The sequence below is a fragment of the Hypanus sabinus genome, chromosome 17 (genome assembly GCF_030144855.1).
Source record: "Hypanus sabinus isolate sHypSab1 chromosome 17, sHypSab1.hap1, whole genome shotgun sequence".
NCBI classification, from domain to species: Eukaryota; Metazoa; Chordata; class Chondrichthyes; order Myliobatiformes; family Dasyatidae; genus Hypanus; species Hypanus sabinus.
In genome coordinates, this window is record NC_082722.1 from 35,884,715 (window position 1) to 35,909,408 (window position 24,694).

Here is a 24,694-nt window from a genome sequence, read left to right on the forward strand (position 1 = left end):
ACAATACAGATAAAAATTTGGATAGTATGTTACTTTTTGAATCTAGAATTGGTGAAAATCTAAGAAAATGTATGAAACATTATTGTTCCGAAATAAACCTTTCTGATTTGTAAGTGAAACTTATTCATGCTTTCGACCATATGCTTATGAGAATAACCCAGAGACTGAGGAGGGAAAGGTGGTTGCCTTTTTGAAAATTCAAAGTAGTTTCTGAATTTGAAGAGCTTTGAGAATACCTTGTCAGAAAAGGTCAACTTCCATGCAGATTTTGAAATATTAAAATAATTAGCAAATGTGATTGCACACTACATGTGCTAACAAACAAAGGAGCTCCTACCATTGCTGGAGAAATCACCAGCTTGGCACCTGCTTTGTGTCAGACATTCCAACATCAAGTGCCGATCATGATATTGGACAAAAAAACTGATCATGCTTACTTATTAAGAAAAAAAAAGCAGACTTAAAAAGCCAAGATTTCAAAAAGAAAAGAAAATGGATTTTCTGCATTTACTACAACACATCATGCGGTGTCAACGACCTTCAATCAAAATCAAATGATATATTGTATTAGCTGAAAGATCCCTGTGTTCAATGCCTTCAAGTAGCAGAAACCACAAATGCGAAGCATTAAGTAAGCACTACTGCTAGAAAAGCCTTCAGAATTGCAGAAGGAAAAAGCAGAAACAAAGTTTTCAATGGTGGGCATCACAAACACAGCTCACATCTAAATAAATATACTTTAAAATTAATAATGGTTAAAGCACAAAGGAATAATGTATATAAAGTGTGCGAAGGAAGTAGTTCAGAGTGAAAACGCTGCTGGCAGCCAGATGCGGAGTAGCATGCTGCACACTGCAAAGATCTGCAATTAGAATCAGATCTAACAGTAATAAAAATGAACATACGTCATTGATTTTCACTGTAAACTCCTTTTCTCGCACATGCTTCTTCACCTTTGTGAACTGCGACAAAAGAGAATTATCTTCTTTAAAGCCTTGGCTTCCTGATGTAACAACAGCGGAATCGCTGAAATCTCCCATGGCAGAAGGGCTATCAAGTAATTTTGTTGTATAGGAAGATGTCACAGCGTTGTAATCATAACTTCTTCTTGATGGAATCCAATTTCCTTTCAACACTGCATGGCATATGCTGTCAATTCTGTTGATCATTACACGATCCTACATAAAAACAATAAATATATTTGCAAGTTTACACAACTTTATCCCAAAAATCTTTACCCTGTAAAATACTGTCTTAAATCAGAAACGAAGCCACATCCAGTTTGTAACACCACAACTTGACTTCTTCAAATGTGGCTGTTAGTTCCAGTGCTCACCTTTGGCCAGCAGGAGGCAGCAAACCTATGCCTTTCTTGCAGGAACTGGGTATCAGGCTTTCCACTGTCTGGTAGAAAGCTGTCCTGTGTTTCATCATGTGCAATACTGAGAGATGCTACACTATCTTCATCATATGGCTTCAAGTGCTGTGGTGCTTTACCTTAAGAGAAATACAAGTGATTTTGTGTTAAAATAGTCTCTCAACCCTAATGCTCTCCTGTGCTATGTCAAGATTAAAAATTGCAAGTTGTTATGTTGTCAACTCTGCAGAGACGATACAATTCTAATTATAGGTGATAATATTTATACCCTGATATTAGCCAGACTTCTCTGCTACCTTTCATTTTTTTCCCTCCCAGCAAAAACAAAATGTCTGTGTTCTGTTCAAGTATGAATTATCACAGGTATACAATCCTCCTCCTCCCTGACCTGAAGGAAGAAAAATTACTTCTGCAGCAGTACACATTAACTCCATTATAAAATATTTTGCTATCCTGTGCTACAAGTGCTTAGATTTTTTTTTCTCTGTATTTTGGCATAACAGAATAAATGCTGACCAGAAAGAAAAACTTTACTGGCACAACAAATGTTAAACATGAACAATAGCCACCTCGAGTAAAAGTTGTGTAATTTCTTATTCTGGCAAAAAACTGCCTTGTTAATTAAGATTGGTGGTTACCCATATTACCATCACTGGTAGCTTGTATCAGTTAAGGTGACACTAGACATACAGTAATATATCCTCTGCAGTATTTTTCATTATGGCTCCTGTCACAGCCAGGGGTGGTAATGGGAACAAGCTCTCACTACCTAATAAATGCTCCCAATGGCGTGTGTCTCAAATTGCCTCTGACAATCAAGTCCAGCTCCTGGCCTTCACATGTGGCTTAGCTAATAAGCCCAGCAGAACCGCTTCTACTGACAGGAGAAAGGGCAAAGGTGGGTTACTGGCAGCTTAAAACCTGTTGCTTTGGGCAGATGGGGCTCATCAGCCATGGTTGGCAGCTCATCTGGGAGAAGGAAAACTCTGATCTCAAACCTCTGCTGCCTTGCGTCTACACCCATGCATGGGGAAAGCTTCAGGAGTAAGCCCTGAGGGAAAGATCCGGAGCTGGAGTCCCTATGTTGAGTCCCTACTGGCAGCTCCTGAGATGCTGTTGGTGCCAAATTGTATCGGTCTCTGCCATTCCATTGGGTTCATCACATGCGTGGAGACAGAACTTGCTCTCCATATTGTACTGCCCAGACTTACATACCTAGACAGCTAGGTTGCAACATCCATGGTCAACCCTGACTGACCTCACTCATTATTCATTATTTAAAGTATAATTTTATTGTCAATATAAAACCATCAAAACTGCAATAATAATAGTAGTAATTACTCATATGTATCAGACCTTCTTGCAATGCTTAAATAGTTAAAACAGTCTGTTTTATGTACATGTTCAAGCTTCAGATTGTTCATACATCTAAAAAAGATTTCAGAATTTTAGTTGGCAGATGAGTCCTATTTAAATGATAATGGCCATCATATCCAAAAAAGTCATATCTTAAAGGCTGAAGTTTTGCTTATAATCAAAGGAACATTTCTGCATTCTATTATAAATGTGACTTGACTTGCTGAAACAGAGTCTTTAACAAGAGGTACTTACTACCTGCTGGGGTCTGCTTATCATCGCTGTCACTATCGCTATCATCAGAAGAGGACGAGGAGGAGGAAGAGGAGGAGGACGAGGATGATGAGGACGAGGAGGACGAAGATGACGACGACGAGGATGAAGAGGAAGATGAAGACTGGGACGAGGATGACGAGGAGGATGACGAAGGTGACGATGACGAAGAATTGTCAGAGTCCGACTCTGAGTCAGAGCTCGAGTCCGAGCGTTGTCGGTTTGCTTTTCGTTTGTTGAGCACTGAGTTTGGTGTTAGGGGCTGAGTCCTTGCTGCAACCATGCACCCATCAGGATCAGGGTCCAACTTAATACCAGTTTTCTTGTCTAACCTGTTCTGCACCTGCAAGCTGAAATGCGATTTCACTTTACTCTTAACTTCAACGTCCATTGTAACTTCTTCATCAGACGAATCTGGTGGTTCCTTCTTGACAACAGCATTCCTTTCACATTTTACACTTTCAGTCTCAGGCTGACTTTTTTTATCTTGCACCTTGGGCTGCAAATGCAGAGGCGAAGAAGAAGATGGGTACTGATGATATAAGAGTGGCGTTGAACTTCTCGACTGGGCTATTTTGCTCTGGCTACTGTTCCTCTGGGCTAACATGAAGGATAGCTCAGAATCGCAGAAAATATGGTAATCAGTCTTGCTGACCCCATGCTTGGCTGCTCCAATGAGTAATTCCTTATCATGTTTTCCACTCTCCCACCACTCAGGTAGGTCTGGGCCCGGCTGGCAGAGTTTTATCCGCTCGTCAAGTTGTGGGTGGCGAAGAACTTGTTCCCGCACTTTTCGGAGCAGCTCAATCCGATACAGTGTCCTGGAAGCTCGTTCTTCTGTGATAGGTTGTATGAAAATGGGTGGATCGAGAAGTTCTGCAGTAAAAAAAATGCTTTTAGCAATTTAATCCCTTGGTCTGAAGTGCTGAGTAATTAAAATCCCCTAGCAACAATTTTATTATATATTTGAACTATATAATTCATTAATTGCTATCAACTGCAGCAGCTGTTACATATTCTGATGAAACTTTCTGCACTCCTCTACAATGCTGCTCTCCTCCCAGTGTCGAGGAGGTTGGGAATGCTCACACTGCTTTCATTTCCCTCTCTCTAACCGTGGAAACCACAGCAAAGCTGGTTTGGGGAACTCTGTCAGCTCTGAAGTTCTGCTGCTTGGAGAGCCCAGAGACCAGGTTTAATGCTCTATCAGCTCATGCTTAAATCCTAATCAACTGATTGCCGAGACAGCGAGATTCTATTTTGTTCCACTGGGACAAAATAAAATCAACAGTCAGTCATGCTCTGTACCCAGAGACAAGAGGGTACGACTGTAAGTGAGGCTGGCTGGGGGATTCCACAGGTGATGCAAGAGGACCCTCAGCCTTTGAGCTTGCCTGACAGGTCTGAGATTGTTGCTCCCTGTGAGGATGAGAGTGAGGGATGTAGGAATGATGAGCAACTGGACCATGGGGGGGGGGGGGTAGAGAAGAGAAACTCAGTTGTGACTGAGGATAGTCTAGTCAGGGGAAAAGACATAATTTTCTGTTACAAGGGTTGAGAGTCCCAGGGTTGTGTTGTCTGCCTGGTGTCTGAATTCAGAACATCTCAGTTGACCGGCATAGGAATTTGAGTTGGGGAGGGGGTGGTTATGATCTAACTGTTGTGAGTAGCATCGAATTAGGAAGAACAAGGAAAGAGGCTCCACTGAGGGAATTTGAGCAGATAGAGGCTAAACTAAAATCCAGAACTGAACATATAATAATCTTGGTAGATCAAATATGATGGCAGAATATAGCATTAATGGTAAGACTCTTCGCAGTGTGGAGGATTAGAGGGATCTTAGGGTCCGAGTCCATAGGACACTCAAAGCTGCTGCGCAGTTTGACTCTGTGGTTAAGAAGGCAGATGGTGCATTGGCCTTCATCAATCGTGGGATTGAGTTTAAGAGCTGAGATGTAACGTTGCAGCTATATAGGACCCTGGTCAGACCCCACTTGGAGTACTGTGCTCATTTCTGGTCACCTCACTACAGGAAGGATGTGGGAAGCACAGAAAGGGTGCGGAGGAGACTTACAAGAATGTTGCTGGATTGGGGAGCATGCCTTATGAGAACAGGTTGAGTGAACTTGGCCTTTTCTCCTTGGAGTGACGGAGGATGAGAGGTGACCTGATAGAGGTGTATAAGATGATGAGAGACATTGATTGTGTGGATAGTCAGAGGCTTTTTCCTAGGGCTGAAATGGCTAACACGAGAGGGCACAGTTTTAAGGTGCTTGGAAGCAGGTACAGAGAAGATATCAGGGTTAAGTTTTTTTTACGCAGAGTGGTGAGTACGTGGAGTGGGCTGCCAGTGACAGTGATGGAGCGATACCATAGGGTCTTTTAAGAGACTTCTGGAGCTTAGAAAAATAGTGGGCTATGGGTAACTCTAGGTAATTTCTAAAGTAAGGACATGTTCGGCCCAGTTTTGTGGGCCAAAGGGCCTGTATTGTGCTATAGGTTTTCTATGTTTCTAATCTCTGGATTGTTACCTGAGCCATATGCAAATTGGCAAAGGGTTAATAGGATTGGAGAGCAAAATGCAAGGCTCAAAGATTAGTGTGTGAGAATTGGACACTGGCACCAGTAATGGGGAAGGAAGGAGCTGTTCTCATGGGATGGGCTCCACCTGAATCATGCTCGAACCAGGGTTCTGGCGAATCGTATAAATAGGGCTTTAAACTAAATAGTGAGGGGTGGGGGTTCAGCAATTTGGGAATGAGAATAAAGTAAAAGGGAAGGAGAATATAGGAGAGGTTAGGAGAGTCTCCAGAAGAAAGAAAAATACAAGTTTAGAAAGGGTTAACAATTTAATTTCCAGTAATATGGAAGTAAAATTGAGAATGCTGATGAATATAGGACTGAATGCACGCAATAAACGGAATGACATAGCTGATCCTGTAGCACAGTTAGAAACTGGTGGCATTACATTGTCTGCATCACTGAGTTGCGGATGAAAGATCACAGTTGGGAGCTTAACATCCAATGATGTGCATTGTATTGGAACAACAGGCAGGTGGGCAGAGGGAGTGGGGTAGCTTTATTGGTTAAAAAAAATTAAATCAATCCTTAGAAAGAAGGGACAGAAGATGTAGAATCCTTGTGGGTAGAGTTAAGAAACAGCAAGGGAAAAAGAAATCCCTGATGAAGTTACATACAGGCCTCTGACGGTAGCCAGGAGGTGGGGGGGGGGGGGCGTGTACAGATTACAATAGGTGATAGAAAAGACATGTGAAAAAAGGGCAATGTTACAATGGTCATGGGGGATTTCAATATGCAGGTAGACTGGGAAAACCAGGTTGGTGCTGGATCCCAAGAGAAGGGATTTGTAGAATGCTTTTGAAGTGGCTTTTTAGAACAGTTTATGGTTGAGCCCACAACGGAATCAGTTATTCTGGATTGGGTGCTGTGTAATGAAACTGATTTGATTGGGGAAAGGTGAAGCAACCTTTGGGAGGCAGTGATAATATGACAGAATTCACCCTGCAAATTGGAAGTCGATACCCCTGGGCATGGCACACAGTCTTTCAAATATTTGGGCATCATTATACCAAAAGATTTGGCAAAATTATCAGAATGTAATTATCAGCCTTTATATAAAAAATTAAGGAAGATGTGGCAAGATGGAACCTGATTCCTTTTCTCAGTCTCAGTTCAAGGATTGAGTTGATTAAAATGAATCTACTGCCCAGACTATTATATCTCTTTCAGACCCTACCAATAGAGATTAATCAAAATCAATTCAATGAATGGAACAAGATGCTATCAAGGTATATTTGGCAGGGTAAAAGGCCTAGAGTTTGTCTCAAAACTTTGCAATTAGCAAAGGAAAAGCGGGGATGGGGCCTACCTTCTCTTAGAGATTATTATTTTGCAGCACAGTTGAGAGCTGTGATATGTTGGTGCAACCCATTATATGACGCTCAATGGAAAAGCATTGAGGAGCGGGTACTTCCCATCCCCATACAAGCAATTTTGGCTGATAACAACCTGCAAAGGTACATTAATACTATTGATAACCCATGGATGAAATTGACTCTTAAAATATGGAAAACTACTGTAAAAGAATATAATCTAGAGAGAGATATTGCAATTCTTAAATGGTGTGCATATGACTCTGATTTTACACCAAATGAATTGGATGCTAGATTTAAGGACTGGACAGCTAAAGGAATAACAGTTCTTTGCAACATAATGAAAGAAGGAACACTGTTCAGTTTTGAAATGCTTAAAGAGAAACACTTATTAGCAAAACAAGATTTTTAATCGGTATTTACAGATGTGTTAATAAGATGCTTAAAAATGCAACCAAGGCAAATACATGCTTGATAGAGCTCTTTAGAAAAGCATATAATTCAGATGATGGTAGTAGAGTCATTTCAAGCATGTGTAAGGGGTTGTACTCACATTCAACTTCATACATTAAAACAAAATGGGAGAAGGAAGGAGGGATAATTATATCTGAGGAAGAATGGACAACAATATGGAGGTATCAATGGAAGTGTACCAGTTCACAGAAATGGAGGGAGTTTGGATGGAAAAATTTGATATTTTATTACACCCTCTCAGAAATCCCATTATGATGGTAACCTCACCGTTTGCCGGAGAAATTGTGGAAATCAAAATGCAAATCATTATCATATTTTTTGGGACTGCCCTGTTATCAAAAACTATTGGAGGGGGATACACAATGCCCTACAAAACATCTTTAAATGTGAAATACCCTTGGAGAGTAAGACCATATATTTTGGATATATACCTCAAGAATGGTTGAAAAGAGATAAATATTTAATGAATATACTGTTGGTGGCTGGTAAAAAGACTCTTACTAGGAAATGGTTATCACAGGAGAGCCCAACTTTAAATACATGGATGGAAATTACAATGGACATTTACAAAATGGAGAAGATAACAGCATCTGTTAATCATAAGCTGGAACAATTTGATTCATACTGTGAAAAATGGTTTAACTACATAATGCCTCATAGGCCTGATTTTATTCTCACAAATCAATGAATCTGTTATAAAAAAAAATCACTCCCTACTTGTACATAGTTCTTGCCTTTTGCTTGTTTTTTCTTTCCACTCTTTTCTATAAGTGTATACCTCAGATAAATACTTTGTGGAGATTTGTGACATATATGATTATATGATACATATGTACAATGTCTGAAATACATCTTATGGAAATGTTTGTTTGGTGATGAACATTAATAAAAAAATAAATTGCAAAAGAAAAGAATTCACCCTGCAGTTGAATTGGAAAAGCTAAAAGCAGAAGTATCAGCATTACATAAGTATAGGGAATTACAGAGGCACGAGGGAGGAGCTGGCCAAACTTGATTGGAAGCAGTCACTAGCAGGGATGATGGCAAAGCAGAATGGCTGGAGTTTCTGGGAGCAATTCAGAAGGCACAGGATAATTTAATTCCAAAGAAATATTCAAAAGGGAGGACAAAGCAACCGTGGCTGTCAAGTGAAGTCAAAGATAGTATAAAAGTAAAATGGACGGTAAATAATATCGCAAAAATTTGTGGGAAGACAGCAGATTTGGAAGCTTTTAAAATCCAATGAAAAGTAACTAAAATAGCAAAAAGGAGAGAAAAGATGAAATATGACGGTAATCGAGCCAATAACATAAAAGAGGATAGCGAAAGATTTTGCAGATATATTAAGAGTAAATGAAAGGGTTGGACTGCTGGAAAATGACACTGGAGAGGTAGTAATGGGGGACAAAGAAATGGCAGATGAGCTCAATAGGTCAGTATTCACTGTGGAAAACACCGGCAGTATGCCAAAAATTAGACAGTGTCGAGATCAGAAGTGAGTGTAGTTGCTAAGGAGAAGGTACTTGGAAAGCTGGAAGTTCTTAAGGTAGGTAATTCACCTGGAGCAGATGGACTACATCTCGTGGCTCTAAAAGAGACATATAAAGAGATTGTGGAGGCATTAGTAACGACATTTCAAGAATCACTAGATTCTAGAATGGTTCCGCAAGACTGAAAATTGCAAATGTCAATCCACCCCTCAGAAAGGGAAGGAGGCAGAAGAAAAGGAAATTAAAATCCATTCAGCCTGACTTCCGTGGTTGGGAAGATGTTGGAGTCCATTAATAAGGATGAGGTTTCAGGATAAAATGATAAAATAGGCCAAAGTCAGCATTGTTTCTTTAAGGGGAAATCTTGCTTAATAATTCTGTCGGAATTCTTTGAGGAAATAGCAAGCTGGATAGACAAAGGAGAGTCAATGAATGTTTCTTAGTTGGACTTCCAGGAGGCCTTTGTCAAGATGCTGTGCATAAGACTGTATTACAGGAAGACACAAGCATGGGCAGACGTTTGCTGACTCGCCGGAGACAAAAAGTGATAATAAAAAGGAGCCTTTTCTGGTTAGCTGCCAGTGGCTAGTGATGTTCCGCAGGGGGTCAGTATCGGGACCGCTTCTTTTCACGTTATATGTCAATGATTTGGATGATGGAATTGATGGCTTTGTGGTCAAGCTTGCAGATGAAAAGATGATAGGTGGAGGGGCAGGTAGTGTTGAGGAAGTAGGGAGTCTGCAGAAGGACTTGGACAGGTTAGGAGAATGGACAAAGACGTGGCAAATGAAATACAGGTGATGGTTTAGGGTCTCTAATCTAAGAAATGGAGAGGGTTCAGAGAAGGTTCACTGAGAATGATCCTGGGAATAAAAGGTTTAATAATGAGGAGCATTTGATGCCTCTAGTCCTGTATCTGTTGGACTTTAGATGAATGAAGCAGGGGAGGGGGTTGCAATGAAACCTATTAATTATGAAAGGTCTAGGTAGAGTGGATGGGGAGAGGGTGTTTTCTATAGTGGGGGTGTTTTGTACCAGAGGGCACAGCCTCAGACTACAAGGATATCGCTATAGGACAAAGATGAGGAAAAGTTTTTTTTAGCCAGAGGGTGGTGAATCTATGGAATTCACTGCCATGGATGGCCGTGGAAGCCATGTCATTGTGTATATTTAAAGTGGAGGTTGATAGATTCTTTATTATTAAGGGTGTCTGAGGTTACAGTGAGAAGGCAGATAAATGGGATTGAGGGGGTTAACAAATCAACCACAGTAGAATGATAGAACAGATTCAATGGGTCAATTGGCCTAATTCACTCTACAGTGGTTGTTTTTAGTTGCTTCTGAGTACCCTGTCTTTGTAATGACAGATATGAATGCATAGTTCACTGAAAGTGGTGCCACAGGCAGACAGAGCAGTGGAAATGGTGCCTACTTAGCACCCTGGGCTTCAACAGTCAGGGCTCAGAGTATCGGAGCCAGGACATTTTGTTGCACTTGTACAAGTCATTGGTGAGATCGCACTTGGTCTGGGTACAGTTTTGGTGACTCTGTTATTGGAAAGATCTAGTTAAGTTGGAATGAGTGCAGAACAGATTTATGAGCATGCTGCCAGGGACCAGAGGGCCTGAGTTATAGGGAGAGGTTGGCCAGGCTAGGTCTTTATTGCCTGGAATGTAGAATATGGAGTGACTTTAGTTACAATAATGCGAAGCATAAATAAGGGTAGGGGAGGCCGAAACTAGACAACATTGATTTGGGGTGGGCGGGAAAAGAGTTAAAAGTGAGCTGAGGTACAAGTTCTTCCCACAGAGTGTGGGGAGTATATAGAACAAAATACCAGAAGAAATGGTTGAAGCAGATACACTAGTAAAATTTAAGTACCCAGAGAGATATATCCCGAACACAGGACATTGAGATTAGCTGTTGGCACCATTTGGGCCAAAGGACCATCTGCTTTGCTGTATTTTGTAATTAACTGAAACTGGTTTGAATCATCATTTAGCTTCCAATGTATTCTAAATCCTTCTTAAAAACTACCTTTTATTTGCATTGTTGATAATGAATCACAGTTTTGAAAGGACATTGTCTTATTATTGCTAATGAAGTCAATCATTATTAGCTGTACCTTCTTTCTCTTTAGGGGGAAGACGACAAACTCTTCGACACATGGCAACGAAAGCATAAAGATATTTCTGCAAACTCTCATCTGTCTTCTTATTCAATCTGGCTATAGCTCGGAATTTGGTCCAATCAAATTTTTGCTTGTCTGGATCATAAACAACACCAAAAGTAGACACGACTCTGTAAAAATCAGCCTCTTCTCGCCTCGTCCACCTGGTAGAAAGGAGATGAATTAGCTGCAATTGCCTGCATCTTAACTGTTAATTTTCTTCAATTATTCAATTGTCTTTCTGATAGTGTTTTTAAAAACATGAACCCCTTTGCTTACAGAAGGGGAAGTCAATTTGTAAAATCTACCAAATCTTAAATCATATTACATTATAAGTTAACAATATTATACTTAAAAATGGATATTCAGTCTCTAGGAACCCCTAATGTTCTGGGATTCGGACAGAATCAGCTCCAGTTAAAAATCCAGCAGTAGGGGGTAGACAATGAATTGTCCGGAGGAAGCTGTTTCCTTGCATAGTTCCATTGAGTACCAGACTGATAAATTTACTTTTGTTTAAATGTCAGAGAATTAGACATATCATCCTGTGAGCAATGTCTATCAGACTTCATGTATATGGTATTTCATCACCATGACATGGTTCTACCTGCCTATGTGCACAGGATTTCTCCTTGGTGCTGATATAGTTTTAAAGGATGAAAGTGCCTGATGATCTGAGTTAGCTTCTGTCTCATAGCCTTAAAATGAACTGTTGTGATGGGTAACAGCAGGTAACAATGTGAACTGTCCTCAGCTTTTATAATTATAACCATTGAGTGACAAACCTCTCAGAAGGGGCCGGGTGACAAGTCTGAACTTGCGGACAAAACACAGAGTACCTCAAAGCTGTCACGTGCTTACATTCTTGGGTGGAAATTCAGAGTTGGTGCTTAAGAGGTGGACTACTAGAAGCAAAAGCGCTTTACATGGGTGGCACCAAACTTTACAATGGGAGCAGCAGAGAGAAAGATCACTGCAATGTTACAATAGTGCAAATATATAAAACCGGCAAAAATATTTGTGTGTCTAATGTAGGTTTCAGAACAATTAGTAAATGACTGAATGGGCATTATGTGATCTTTCTATTTTGTTCCAGGTGCACTTTTCCAAGCAAATGGTAAGTATTCTAGCACATTCTTTATTCATGGCTTTATCAGTTCAGGAGGTAAGTTACTTTCCACAGAATATCCAGCTTGTAAGGAACAGTATTTCTGTAGTTGATTCAATACCCAGAAAATTACTGAGCATCAGAGAATACTGACAACACATTTTCCACCCCTTGTTAAAAGCTGTCAATAAAACAATGGCAATGGGCCAGAAACTTTTAATACTTTCACAGCTGATTCATTGTAGTTTTATTCAAACTATTTGTCTGGATGTGCTATTCAAATTATGATATGGAAGCAAACAAAGTTTGATAAAACTTCACTGGCTTGCTAGCGTGATCACAGACCTTTGCTGTTTCTCAATTTTAGCAGCCTCCTTAGCTTTTACGGTGTCTGCACATAGTCTTCGTCTCCTGTCCCCTTTTGTTTGGGCTTCCTGTTTGACCTGTTCTCTCTTGTTACTCCGTTGATAAGCAGTTACAAGTCGACGCAGTCGGGTTGTTAAAGCAGATGCTGGTGGCCAATACAGCAGATCGCCTTCTCCCAAAGAACCATCTAAAAAGTGAGGAATAAGAAAATGCACACTTCTGCATCAGAAAAGTGCATCAGCTCTAAGATCCACAGTTCCAACAAAAATACTTTCCAATTTTCATCTCACCTGTAATCATCAGATCGCCTGGAGAAGATGCAACATCCTAAAACAGAAAAAGTACAGAAATATTGTCTTGGGCTTTTCTCCCCCCAACAGAAAAATGCCAGATAAGAATTTTACATTACAAATTGTGCCAAACTAATTTTCACTCTTATGTTATAGCATTACTGTTAAAACACAAAATTAAAACAATATTGTATGTACTATGATTTAAAAAAATATGCACACCTCCATTTCATCCTTGAATAGGGGTTGAGTTGGTTTATATTCTGGATCTTCACCATCCCTGTTACAAAGCACACATATTTGTTAGCAATTATCAGCATTAATATGACTTTCTTAAACATGTTCAGTACAGAGCTTAAAATTAAGATTAAACTGATCATTTTTCTAATGACAAAACTGCAGAACCACTAGTGGGTCAGGCAACATTATCAGGGTACAAAGAATAGGAAAATGCGGGTCAATTATTTCTCAAAACTACCAGCTATGCTCTATCGTCAGTCAACAGTACATATAGGTTAAAAGGGTTAAACAGTTTCTGTTGTTTCCTCCCACATGGAACAACATACGGACTCACCAAACTAACTCGATTCAAAGAGACAAGCAAATTTTATAAGCAAGATGCTATCACCACCAGAGAGGCAGTAGGACAAGCTTTTCCCCCTCTATCAACAGATCTCTGAACAGTCCATTAACAGTACCTTGTCATTCCTCTTTTGCACTATTTATGCATTTTAGTAACATAGTAATTTTGTGTCTTACGCTGTCTTGTTTTGTAAAAAAAAATTCACAGCATATTCAGATTAATTTATCACATGCACAGGCTAACACACAGTGAAATGTGTTGCTTGCGTTAATGACCAACGCAACTATAAGCATATGAGAGTGATAATAAATATAATTCTAATTATAGAAAGAGAAAGACAAGCGATGTTTTAAAATAATTTAAAACTACTTCACCATGTTGATTGAGAGTGACCATACCCCTCTGCACCATCAGCAAAGGTGTCATTTCCCCTCTGTTCTGCTGCAATTGCCTTCTCGTCGGGTTTGCCGACTCTCTCCAAGAAACAGAGTGCTGGGTCATTTCTCATTGTGTTATATTTCTCATAGCCTGTGGATATGAAAGATCACAAGAAGATGGAATAGGTTATGCGGAACAATATGATTAAAAGAAACAATGAATCCAGAAAAGTGGTCAATCTATTATTTCTATCCGTGTACATTCATGGATTTACAATGAAAAAAATTATGAAGCATAGAAGTATCTTTCACAACTCTACATAAACTTAAGAACTGTTTGTACACTTGCAAACTAAATTCTGTTAGTTGAATAGAAGGAAAAACTGAAAAAGATCTCACATCTTAGGGTGATATGATGACATCCTCTGAAAATCAATGAAAATTGTATGTGTTTCTAAAATAATGTATATACTTCTCTCCCTGTGACTGACTGTGTCATCATTGTTTAATTCCAAATCAAGTTTATTGTCATGTGCATAAACAGTGAGGCACAGTACAATGAAAAACTTGCTTGCAGCAGCATCACAATCATCTGGGTACAGACAACATTAAGCATAATGTGGCCACTTTATAAGATACACCTGTACACCTGCTTGTTAATGCAAATATCTAATCAGCCAATCCTGTGGCAGCAACTCAATGGATAATAGCATGCATGGTCAAGAGGTTCAGTTGTTGTTCAAACCAAACATCAGAAATGGGGAAGGATAATGATGCAAGGGACTTTGACCATGAAATGATTGTTGGCAGCAGGTGGGCTAGTTTGAGTATCTCAGAGATTGATGATCTCTTAGAATTTTCATGCACAACAGTCTCAAGAGTTTCTAGAGAATAGTGTGAAAAAAAAAACATCCAGTAAGGAGAAGTTCTGTGGGCGAAAACGCCTTGTTAATGATAGAGCGCAGAGAAGAATGCCAGACTGATTCAAGCTGACAGGAAGTCAACAGTAACTCAAATACCTATGTCTTACAACAGTACTGTGCAGAAAAGACTCTCTGAGCACACAGCAGAAATGGATGGGCTGGAGTAGCAGAAGACCACACACACTGGGTTCCAATCCTGTCAGCTAAAAACAGGAAAATGAGGCTACAGTGGGCACCGGCAACAAAAACTGGACAGATGAAGACCAGAAAAACATTGCCTAGTCTGACAAATCGCGATCTCTAGGGCTACATGCAGATGGTAGGGTCAGAATTTGGCGTAAACAACAACAATCCATGGATCCCTTCTGCCTTGTGTCAATAGATCAGGCTGGTGGTGGTGGTGGTGGTGTAATGGTGTGAGGAATGTTTTCTTGTCACACATTAGGCCACTTAAAATCCAAGTACTTTTTCCCAGCAACTTGTTGAATCTATGGATGAGAAATTCAGGCTTTTCTGGAGTCAAAGAGGGGTCCTACCCAGTACAAGAAAAAATGGCTTCTGAGTGCAGATTACATATAACATTATACTATACAGTGAAAAAAACTAGTCTGTGCAACAAAAACCAATGACACAATCAAAGACAAGTCCATCACTCACATCTATTTGGAAAATGTCACCAGAATGGCATGGGTGGTGAGGGAATATCCGTTAACCTACAAATTGTTCAACACTGTGCACTCACCGTGTTTGAAGACTCCAATGAGCAGAGATTTGTCAGCATCTGTGTCCCACCATTCGGCAGGAATCTCAGACTGCTCAGGCTCAGGAACCCAGATATCAATCTCACTAAACAAAGGAAATAACAGATGAGGAAGCAAGTCAAACCAGTGGCCACGTTAAGTTGTAGAAAGTACATTGTGATTAATAGGTCACCCAAGTTTTATGTTTTAAATGTCGCAGTATCTGACAAAATTATTTTTTCCTATTCAATTTGAAAGACTTTTAAAACAATTTTTTTCATTTTCTTTTAAATGGCAGATCTTATTAATGTTTTAGGTCCATAACCAAAATGACCAATTGAGATGTGCACAGTTCCAAAAATTCAGGGTGTGACGCATTTCTACCAAAGGCAATTCAAACTACTTTCTCAACAGTGAGACAAGAAAAGTGCAGGAGTAAAATGAATTAGATGTACAGGTATAGAAATTACTGAAAACTACTGCAGAAATGGGAGAAATACAATTGAGAAGATGGATAAAATAGTCTCTTTGCTGTTGGCTTTTATTGCAAGAGGACTGTAGCTTTGGTCAGCTTCCACCTTTAGTTTTGTGTAAGGTGGGGAGGGAGCAACTTCCCCAGTGAAAACGATTCCATGGCATGAAGGATTTTTATTTATGAAGCTGACTTGTATTTCCTTGCAAGAGAACAAACTAGATGCAGCATATAAAATTAATAAAATGTTTAACTTGCATATATTCTAATTAACTGAGGGCTCACTTTAAATATTTTGCCAAGACCACTGTAACTTTAATTGCTATCTTTGAAATGAAATCCCACATGGAACCTACACTGGAGTTTAAATCCTAAATAATAGTTGAAGAGGTCCCCCAGTGTGAAAACTGAAAGCCAGGCGAACCGTCAGCTGAAGATATTTTACATGACTCCCACACAGCAGGACACCACTCAGGCTTACATCAGCTGAGTTAATAACCTTATATAGTAGGATATCTACAATATATTGCTCAAAATTTTCATTCAGAGGAAAGCCTATACTGTCTATAATGAAAATCAGGAAACTGAAGGTGTTGGAAATCGGAAATAAAAATGGAAAATTTAGCAGGACAATTAGTTGACAGAAAAACAGTTAATGTTTCAGGGAAGGGGCACATATTTTAAAAACCTTAAAACAAGTATTATTTTGGGAATGGAGAGTTACAGAAATTACTGCAGAGCTTTAAAAGAATATCAGACGAGAACTGGTTTGGAATTGCAATATCTGTCTATTGCTAAATCTGCAAGGTCACATTTGGCACTGGTATAAGAAACAAGCACCTCCTCAATGGCTTTCCCTAAGGACTACAGTTGGAAGTCAATTGTTACTTTCCATCTAACAAATTTTTTGATAAAGTAACAATTCATCAAATTCCATTACAATCTGAAGTGTGAATCTGAAATTCCATTTCAGCTTTATAGTGTTAATATTGGTTACTGTGTTTCAGTAGCATTCTGAAATTCATAGCTTCTTAGATATTACCAAGTTTGACATCATTAGTCCGTGTATAATTTTACATCTTAAGAAAGGAAACTTGCTTATTTCTTTTATTAAAATGCCATGGATCCAGCAGCTCATCAGTTTTACATCTAGGAAGAGTTTAAAAGTTTGTGTCAGAAGTAATGACTTCATTACTCTTAATAGATGGCCATTTCTCAAAAGAAAAACTGTTGCTCTAATCTTTCCTTCTGATCGATGTTAAGCTGGAGTAAATGTACTGTACATCTGGGGCCACATTAATAGTTAACTATATCTGCTTCAACTTTTCTATAACTATATTCTGCACAAAAAGCCCAAAGTTATCAAAATACAGGGAAAAAAGAGAGTAGTAAATTCAGATTCAAGTTATAAGAAAAGGCATAGTGATAAACAGTAAATTCAAAAGATATAGAAAGAATTAATTTTGAATATTATAAAAGATAAATGACAAACTGAAAACATTTTTTATAAGATTCATTATCATTTTTGAGAAATTTCTTTTGTACTTGACCTTGTGATAACAGAAAACAATATTCTTCCCTTACGGTGTTTGCAATATAGACAGTTTTGACTAGAAATTATGCATTCACATCTTCTATGTGCAAATTGCATTTGAGAGCCACTTGCCCCAATTAAGTGATGATTGATTAGTGACCATCTAGAAATTAACCCATACACTTCCACATGCAGTTCACCTTGGCACAGCTGGTATTTGCATGACATCATTCACAGGGAAACCTATGACATTCACAATACCAAGAGCACCAAGTAAAAAGTTGGAAAGTGAAAAACAATTAAACAATCCATACCGTTGCACTGACCTCTTACAAACAGGATGAAGAATGAAGAATTGCAAAATTACATAGAAAGTGCAGCAGTGTAGGATGATCGATTAAAAGGCTGCATTTATGTTGTAAATTCCTGACACAGAAATTTATCCTGATTATTGCAATAACTGTGTTGTGTAGTAATGTATGTGGAAAAACATACTGCATCCGAATTCAGTTTAATTTACTATATTACGTCTAATTATGCCAAAGGACAAATTGCTACATCAGTGATTATAAACACACTAATGAACATTATTGTAGGCTACTTAATGAAATTTGCCAATTGCAATTGTAGATATTACCATCTTCAAGAATCAATAGAGGTCATGGCAAATTATACACTTGAAGCAATTCACAAAACACCCTGAGAATAATTGTTCAATATTTACAAACATAGGTAGTTCAGGATTACAAGTTACACATTTCAGTTCGAACACTGTATAATAAATATTTTTACCTTGCATCCACTCCATCAAGCACCTTTTCCAATTGGTCACCAATTACTTCTTGTTTCAGATAATACAACATTCTTACTCGTAGAAGCACTCTATGTGACAAAGTGAAATAAACACTGTAATTGAGGCACACAATGATCATATTAAATCTACTTGACAGCCTTATATTAACCGGAAAACCCTCTCATGAAAGTCAATGGAATTATTGCTTTGAGATCTTCGGAAAATAATATTGACCTGATCTGAAAAGCAATGTACTCTTCTTTTCCAATTGTTAATTAATACAACCCTATATTTATCAGTTTATAAATGCAAGCATGCTATTATAAACTGGCTGTTTCACTTCAATGAAATAACATACTGTAATTTAGAAATATCATTAATAAAAATCAATAGAAAATTCACATTTTTACTAGCCTTGAGAAAGTGACTGAGTACAGAAAATGTTACATGACACCTAACTTACTTATTGCAGTGATGTTTTAAGTGCTTTTTGTAGCCTTCATCTTGTAGCAGATGTTCTGGATTATACTTCCTGAGCCACTCAGCCTTCTGCATATCAAATGTGCTTCCCTGGATCTTTACCTTCTTCCCTTTCCGCCCTCTCGGAACTGGTGCAGATAAGCCTAGATAAGGAATCCAGAACAAAATGTAATTCTAAATGTGTTCCCATGAGGGGTGGGGGATGGCTGCTCTGAGAGGACAGCTCTCTAGTGGATAAAACTGTACTTTGCTCTATCTCCTTGATGTCATGCATTCTAATTGAGAATTATCATTACAAATTAAAATGTAGACTTCTAACATTATTTCTGCACGGGGTAAAGGAAAGGTCTACGACATATGTTACCCAAGTGGTTTTGTAGTTCTTTTGTTTGCCCATCCTCCGTCGGGGTAATGAGATCCCAGATAAAACTCTTTATTTTTTCATCTCCTCTGTAATGAGCAAGACAGTACACTAAGAGTGCTCGACAAATTGTCTCCACATCCTGTTCCACCAGCCGTCTCTTGAACCGCCCATGTGATAAGATGTCTTTCCAGCGGTCCCATCTGGAAAAGAATGAACCTTTCCTTTACTTTGAAAATCAGGGTATTCTTTATCATTTTGTTTTCATGAATTGAAATAACCACATGCTTTAAATGCTTTTATACTTCAAACTGATGTTGAACTCTATTATGTGGATTGGTCAGCTACAAATCATCAGCAGTCTCACAAATGACCCAAGCATATTGAGGGGACAGGATTCCCAACTCCTGGAAAATACTGAAAAGCTTCTTTTGTTTGGTTGCGGAATGAGATAAAAGTAATGCCTTCATGATTTGGTCAAACAAGACGATCACAGAATGTTCTGCTTGGGAGTAATTAATTTTAGAATTTGAAGAAGGGAAGTGAAGCTGAGTGGGGTTTCATAGCAAATGGAAGTGGAATGAGACTGTTTTAAATATCTTCCCCTTTGTTGAGGAAGATGACTTGGTGAAGGATGGGTTTCATTATCTAACCAAGATCCAGAAAAAACCTTTTGCGATAGAATTATATATGTTAGTTTGCATACTTTGTACATGTGATTTCTGCATTATATGAGGGGCTACGTTCCTATAAAACAGGAAGTGTAGTGCTTTTCTGAAATGCAAAGGCATGTAACCTGCACACACAGTACATCAAGAAATCAGAAGACAAATAACTAGTTGTTGATTCAATCACATTTGCTTTTTTACACACAGATTTCATGAGAATGAATTTTATCCTCCATCTCAAATTTTGGGTAGTGATTTGTGAACCCGGCAAAGGGGAATTTCTGTGACCGGAATGACAGGAACATGGTAGTCACCTGTACATGTATGAGAACAGAATAAATCAGAGGGAACGTGGAGAACTGTTGCACCAATGAACCAAAGTATATCAACAACACACACAAAATGCTGGTGGAACACAGCAGGCCAGGCAGCATCTATAGAAGTACTGTCGACGTTTCGGGCCGAGACCCTTCATCAGGATATACTGGGAATGGAATGGAGGGAGGAAAACAAATTTCAAAATAATACAGGGTAAATGTAAAGAGAATGTTTCTCTTAAAGTTCAGCTCAGTCATTGGAGCTGATGTTGAACATGCAGTCTACACTCTGTCATAAATTGTTCAATTGCACTTGGAATCAAGCTCATGTTCCCCAAAAAACTCGACCATAACGTGATTTTATTTTTCGATATTAATTTCTCTTGCTGAAACTTTGTGGACTGATGGTTTGAGAAGGACCACTCTTTGCACTGTTTCTTTGTGAGTAGATAAACTCAAAACGAACTCAGTGGATGTTAGCAATACCATGGTGATTATATAAGCATATTATCAGAAACAAGGATTTCAAATACATGTGTGCTTCATGAACTCCAGGATCCCCACAGATAGAAAAATGATTGAAGGTAAAACATTCAAAATAGACATCTGACATTTGCTTTTGCAACAACTTTTACAACAGCAAGTCAGTCAATGAAGCAGAGGGCTTATAATAATTTAATAATAATAGACATCTGTTAGTCTCGAGAGACCATGGATTTGCGCCTTGGAAAGTTTCCAGGGCACAGGCCTGGGCAGGGTTGTATGGGAGACCGGCAGATGCCCATGCTGCAAGTCTCCCCTCTCCACACCACTGATATCCAAGGGAAGGGCAAGGGCCGATACAGCTTGGTACCGGTGTTGTTGCAGAGCAATGTGTGGTTAAGTGCCTTGCTCAAGGACACAACACGCTGCTTTAACTGAGACTTGAACTAGCAACCTTCAGATCACTAGACCAATGCCTTAACCACTTGGCCACATGCCAATAATGAATAATTTATTCACAATAATAATAATAATAATAATAAAAAAACATGATTACAAGAACAGAAAAGCAGCTGAAGATAAATAAGCTTTCTGAGATGTAGTATCTACGTGAAAGTAATTAAAAAAAAAGGCATTTCAGCTGAAATATTTCACCTTTGTCAATGAGTTACATAGATTACTTGAATTAAATTTCTTTTCAGATTCAGTTGTATACCCTCATTTATCCACCTCCTGTCACCTCGAATGTCAGCATGAGGTACTTTAACCCACAGTTGAAACAAAAGAGCAAATAGATTGATTCTGAGAGTAACCAAAAAGATTACAGATTACAAATCGAAAGTGCCCACCAAGAAAGAGAAATGGGGGTGGGGGGGGGGGGGGAGTAGGAGTTGAACTCTAAAAAACCTCCCAGACTTATGTTCTTCATCCAGATATCTATGCTGGCAAGTCTTTGATGTGCAATTCCTCCCACATCCATGAGTGTTTTCTTTTTCCCCTCTTGCCTCTCCATTATTACTTTCCCCTTGTTTCGTTTGGTGACTTCACTTCCCTTTCTTTGTCACACACTTGACAGGATAGAGGGCCTGTGGTCAGGTGTCTGGGAAGTGCTTCTGAAGAGCACTATACATCAGATAGAAATTCCCAGTGTATAACTTTCCCTAATCTGGCATTATTTATTTAGCATTATTCTGATGCCTGTGCTGGCTTACAGGAGAAGGCAATCCCTATCCCTATCCCTATCCCTAGTTCTAAGCCATAAATTGTTATGTTATTGAACTTATTGAAAGAGCTGTTCAAATATATTTACTATACAAGACCATTCAAAATATTGCTTGCTAGTTAAAATACTGTATAGGAAAGTGTTTCCCAGCTAATGCACAGATTTTGAACAATGGTTTACCCATAAATTAGCAGGTTCTTCTCAATCCTGAAGCACTCTGTTCTTCCATACGCATGAGATCGGTCATAGGGCCTACGTAGTTTGGGTCGATCTTCACCATCACTTTCTGCCTCTGATAATTCTGCCAGTTCATCTTTAGCAGCATTGTAAGGTCTGGTCTGTTTCCTTACTCTTGGAGTATCAATTACTAAACTGTTCTGCAAAGGAAGTCATCAAAAAAAACTCTTACATTTTTCGTGAAGAATTCTGGAAGAAAATCAACTTGACACACACTATCTGCTCTTTTCAGACTGGTGCAAAGTGCTTCTGACCTTACAGTTGTACAAAATGTGCTACAGAAAATAAGGCAATCCAGCCCTGGTTAGAGATCAGATATCAAAAGTGACAGTAACCTGCATCAACAAAGAACTTCTAATAAATCCAAATGCCCCAAGGAAACACAAACATAGTCATCAAACAAAATTTGGCATTGAGCCACCCTAGGACTGAATAGAAAGGATAGGTTTTAAGCAGCATCTGATGGAAGGAGAGTATAGTTAAGAGCCGTAGATTTAATGATGGAATTAGCAGCTGCAGGCACAGATGGCAGAGATTAAACAAATGGAGACACAAGAGGCTGTAGATGCTGGAATCTTGAGCAACAAAAAAAATCTGCTGGAGGAATTCAGCAGATGCAGGGGGTTTGACCCAAAATGTTGACAATTTCTTTCTTTCTATCCTGATGCTGATCAACCTGCTGAATCCTCCCAGCAATTTGTGAGGGTGACGACAGAACCAGGCAGTGCACACGGGAGGAGGTTGCTGTATTAAAGTATCAGCTGCAACATTACTCCAATTGACTATAAAACAAAAGATAGTTAAGGCTGCTTTGGATTGTCTCTGACTTCCTTGAAATTATAACACAAACAAAAGGGGAAATGTACCATCTCTTGGAATACAACTTGTTAACACTGGCAGAGTAAGTGAACCATGACCCTGTTGTTAATTCATATTTAGTATTGATAGCTTTATTTATTTACTGAGATACAGCACAGCCCTTCTGGCCCTCAGAGCTACACCACCCAGAAACCTCTGATTTAACCCTAGCCTGATCACAGGAAAATTTACAATGACTAATTAATCCACCAACTACAACATCTTTGGACTGTGGGTGGAAACCGGAGTTCCTGGAGGAAGCCCACACGGTCAAGAGGAGAACACACAAACTCCTTTCAGGCAGCGGCAGGAATTGAACCCAGGTCATTTGTACTGTAAAGCACTGTACTGTAAAATGCTACCCCAAAATATAGTATGGCTCCTTAAGGCTATTTTAGCTGGGGTTGGTAATGGGGTCAAGCTCCCGCTATCTATTAAATGCTCCCAATGGCGTACACCTCAAATAGCCTCTGACAACCAAGTCCAACTCCTGGCCTTCACATGTAGCTTAGCTACTAAGCTCAATGGAACCCTTTCCACTGACAGGGGGAAAAGGCAGAATACTGGCACCTTAAAACAGCTCACTTTGGACAGATGGGGCTCATCAGCCGTAGTTGGCAGCTTATCTAGGAGAAGGATGTACCCACTCAGGGGAAGGCTTCGAGAATAGACCCCAAAGGAAAATTCCAAAGCTGGAGCCCTTAAGGGCAGTCATCTTATTCTTTGGCTGTCCATCCATTTTCGATGATGACTGAGTCCTGAGCAAGGTTGTATGGAAGACCTGCGGTTGCCCATGATGCAAATCTCCCCTCACCACGCCACCGATGTAGTCCAAGGGAAGGGCATTAGGACCCAATACAACTTGGCACCGGTGTCATTGCACAGCAATGTGTGATTAAGTGCCTTGCTCAAGGACACAACATGCTGCCTCAGCTAAGGCTTGAACTAGCGACCTTCAGATCACTAGACCGACACCTTATCCACTTGGTCACACACCACACACTAAAGGCAGTCATTACGTTGAGTTCAACGCTAACTGGCAACTCCTGCGGCGCTGCTGGTACTAAACTGTATTATCAGCCTCAGTTGTTCATTTAGGTTCATCGGAAGCATGGAGAGGGGGAGCTCACTCCACGGCAACAGCTTTCTCTCCATATTGTACCACCCAGGCTTGCATATCTAGACTGCTGGGACGCAACATCCAAGGTCGGCCCTGACCACCTGAGGCCTCACTCAAATTCAAGAATAATGAATGGCCCAGATTTCCTGGCAGTGAAACATCACCAACTACAATCTGGTTAGTAGGATCTCTGCAACTCTTAGTGGCATCACAGGAGCAGCCAGAACAAGTCCCACTCCAGAACCACCTTGCAAGCCATCTACAAAAACTATTTAAAAAAATATGTAGTCAATAAAAATTTCAAAATAAGCTTAATTTCTGCTTTTAATTAAAATGGATGCTACAAAAGCAACTAATACATTTAAGGTAACTGAAGTTAATTCAAAAAAATAATTTAAAACTTACTCAAAACTCTTCTGCAGAAGTTTTTCTTCACTGAAACAAATAAAATAGTTGGACCTACTCTTACTAGGAAGGAGTTCAATGAATAGTTGTCTCAGCATTAAGGCTGGCTAAGTCCAAGAAGATGCTATTCCAATGGACCCGATGAAGATTGCAATGCAAGACAGCAGTTGGGAAATTAAAAGGAAGAACCTGTCAGGAAACCTGGATGTCCCACTTTTATATGGTGGGTACAAATGTTCCTGATAAAGGGATAGGGAGAACTACAGATATTTCTCAGGAATATCTGTACCACTTTGGTCTTTAAGGAAAAACAACTGAATAGA

General features: G+C 39.4%; 1 protein-coding gene across 13 annotated transcripts in view; it reads right to left on the bottom strand.

Moving 5' to 3' along the window:
* Positions 1-24,694, bottom strand: part of chd9 (chromodomain helicase DNA binding protein 9) — a 269,727-nt gene that overhangs the window by 27,745 nt on the left and 217,288 nt on the right. For 9 of the 13 annotated variants that reach the window (XM_059992849.1, XM_059992844.1, XM_059992848.1 and 6 more), the window contains 13 exons: positions 21,932-22,128; positions 19,065-19,264; positions 18,684-18,843; positions 18,220-18,309; positions 15,424-15,527; positions 13,756-13,909; positions 13,021-13,078; positions 12,799-12,835; positions 12,488-12,695; positions 10,990-11,198; positions 2,990-3,883; positions 1,337-1,497; positions 906-1,178 (listed from right to left, as the gene is read on the bottom strand). In XM_059992849.1, coding sequence (XP_059848832.1) covers positions 906-1,178; positions 1,337-1,497; positions 2,990-3,883; positions 10,990-11,198; positions 12,488-12,695; positions 12,799-12,835; positions 13,021-13,078; positions 13,756-13,909; positions 15,424-15,527; positions 18,220-18,309; positions 18,684-18,843; positions 19,065-19,264; positions 21,932-22,128 — 2,745 coding nt within the window. The remainder of the gene's footprint in view (positions 1-905; positions 1,179-1,336; positions 1,498-2,989; positions 3,884-10,989; positions 11,199-12,487; positions 12,696-12,798; positions 12,836-13,020; positions 13,079-13,755; positions 13,910-15,423; positions 15,528-18,219; positions 18,310-18,683; positions 18,844-19,064; positions 19,265-21,931; positions 22,129-24,694) is intronic. The other 4 variants (XM_059992850.1, XM_059992857.1, XM_059992852.1 and 1 more) reach the window with 4 other exon arrangements.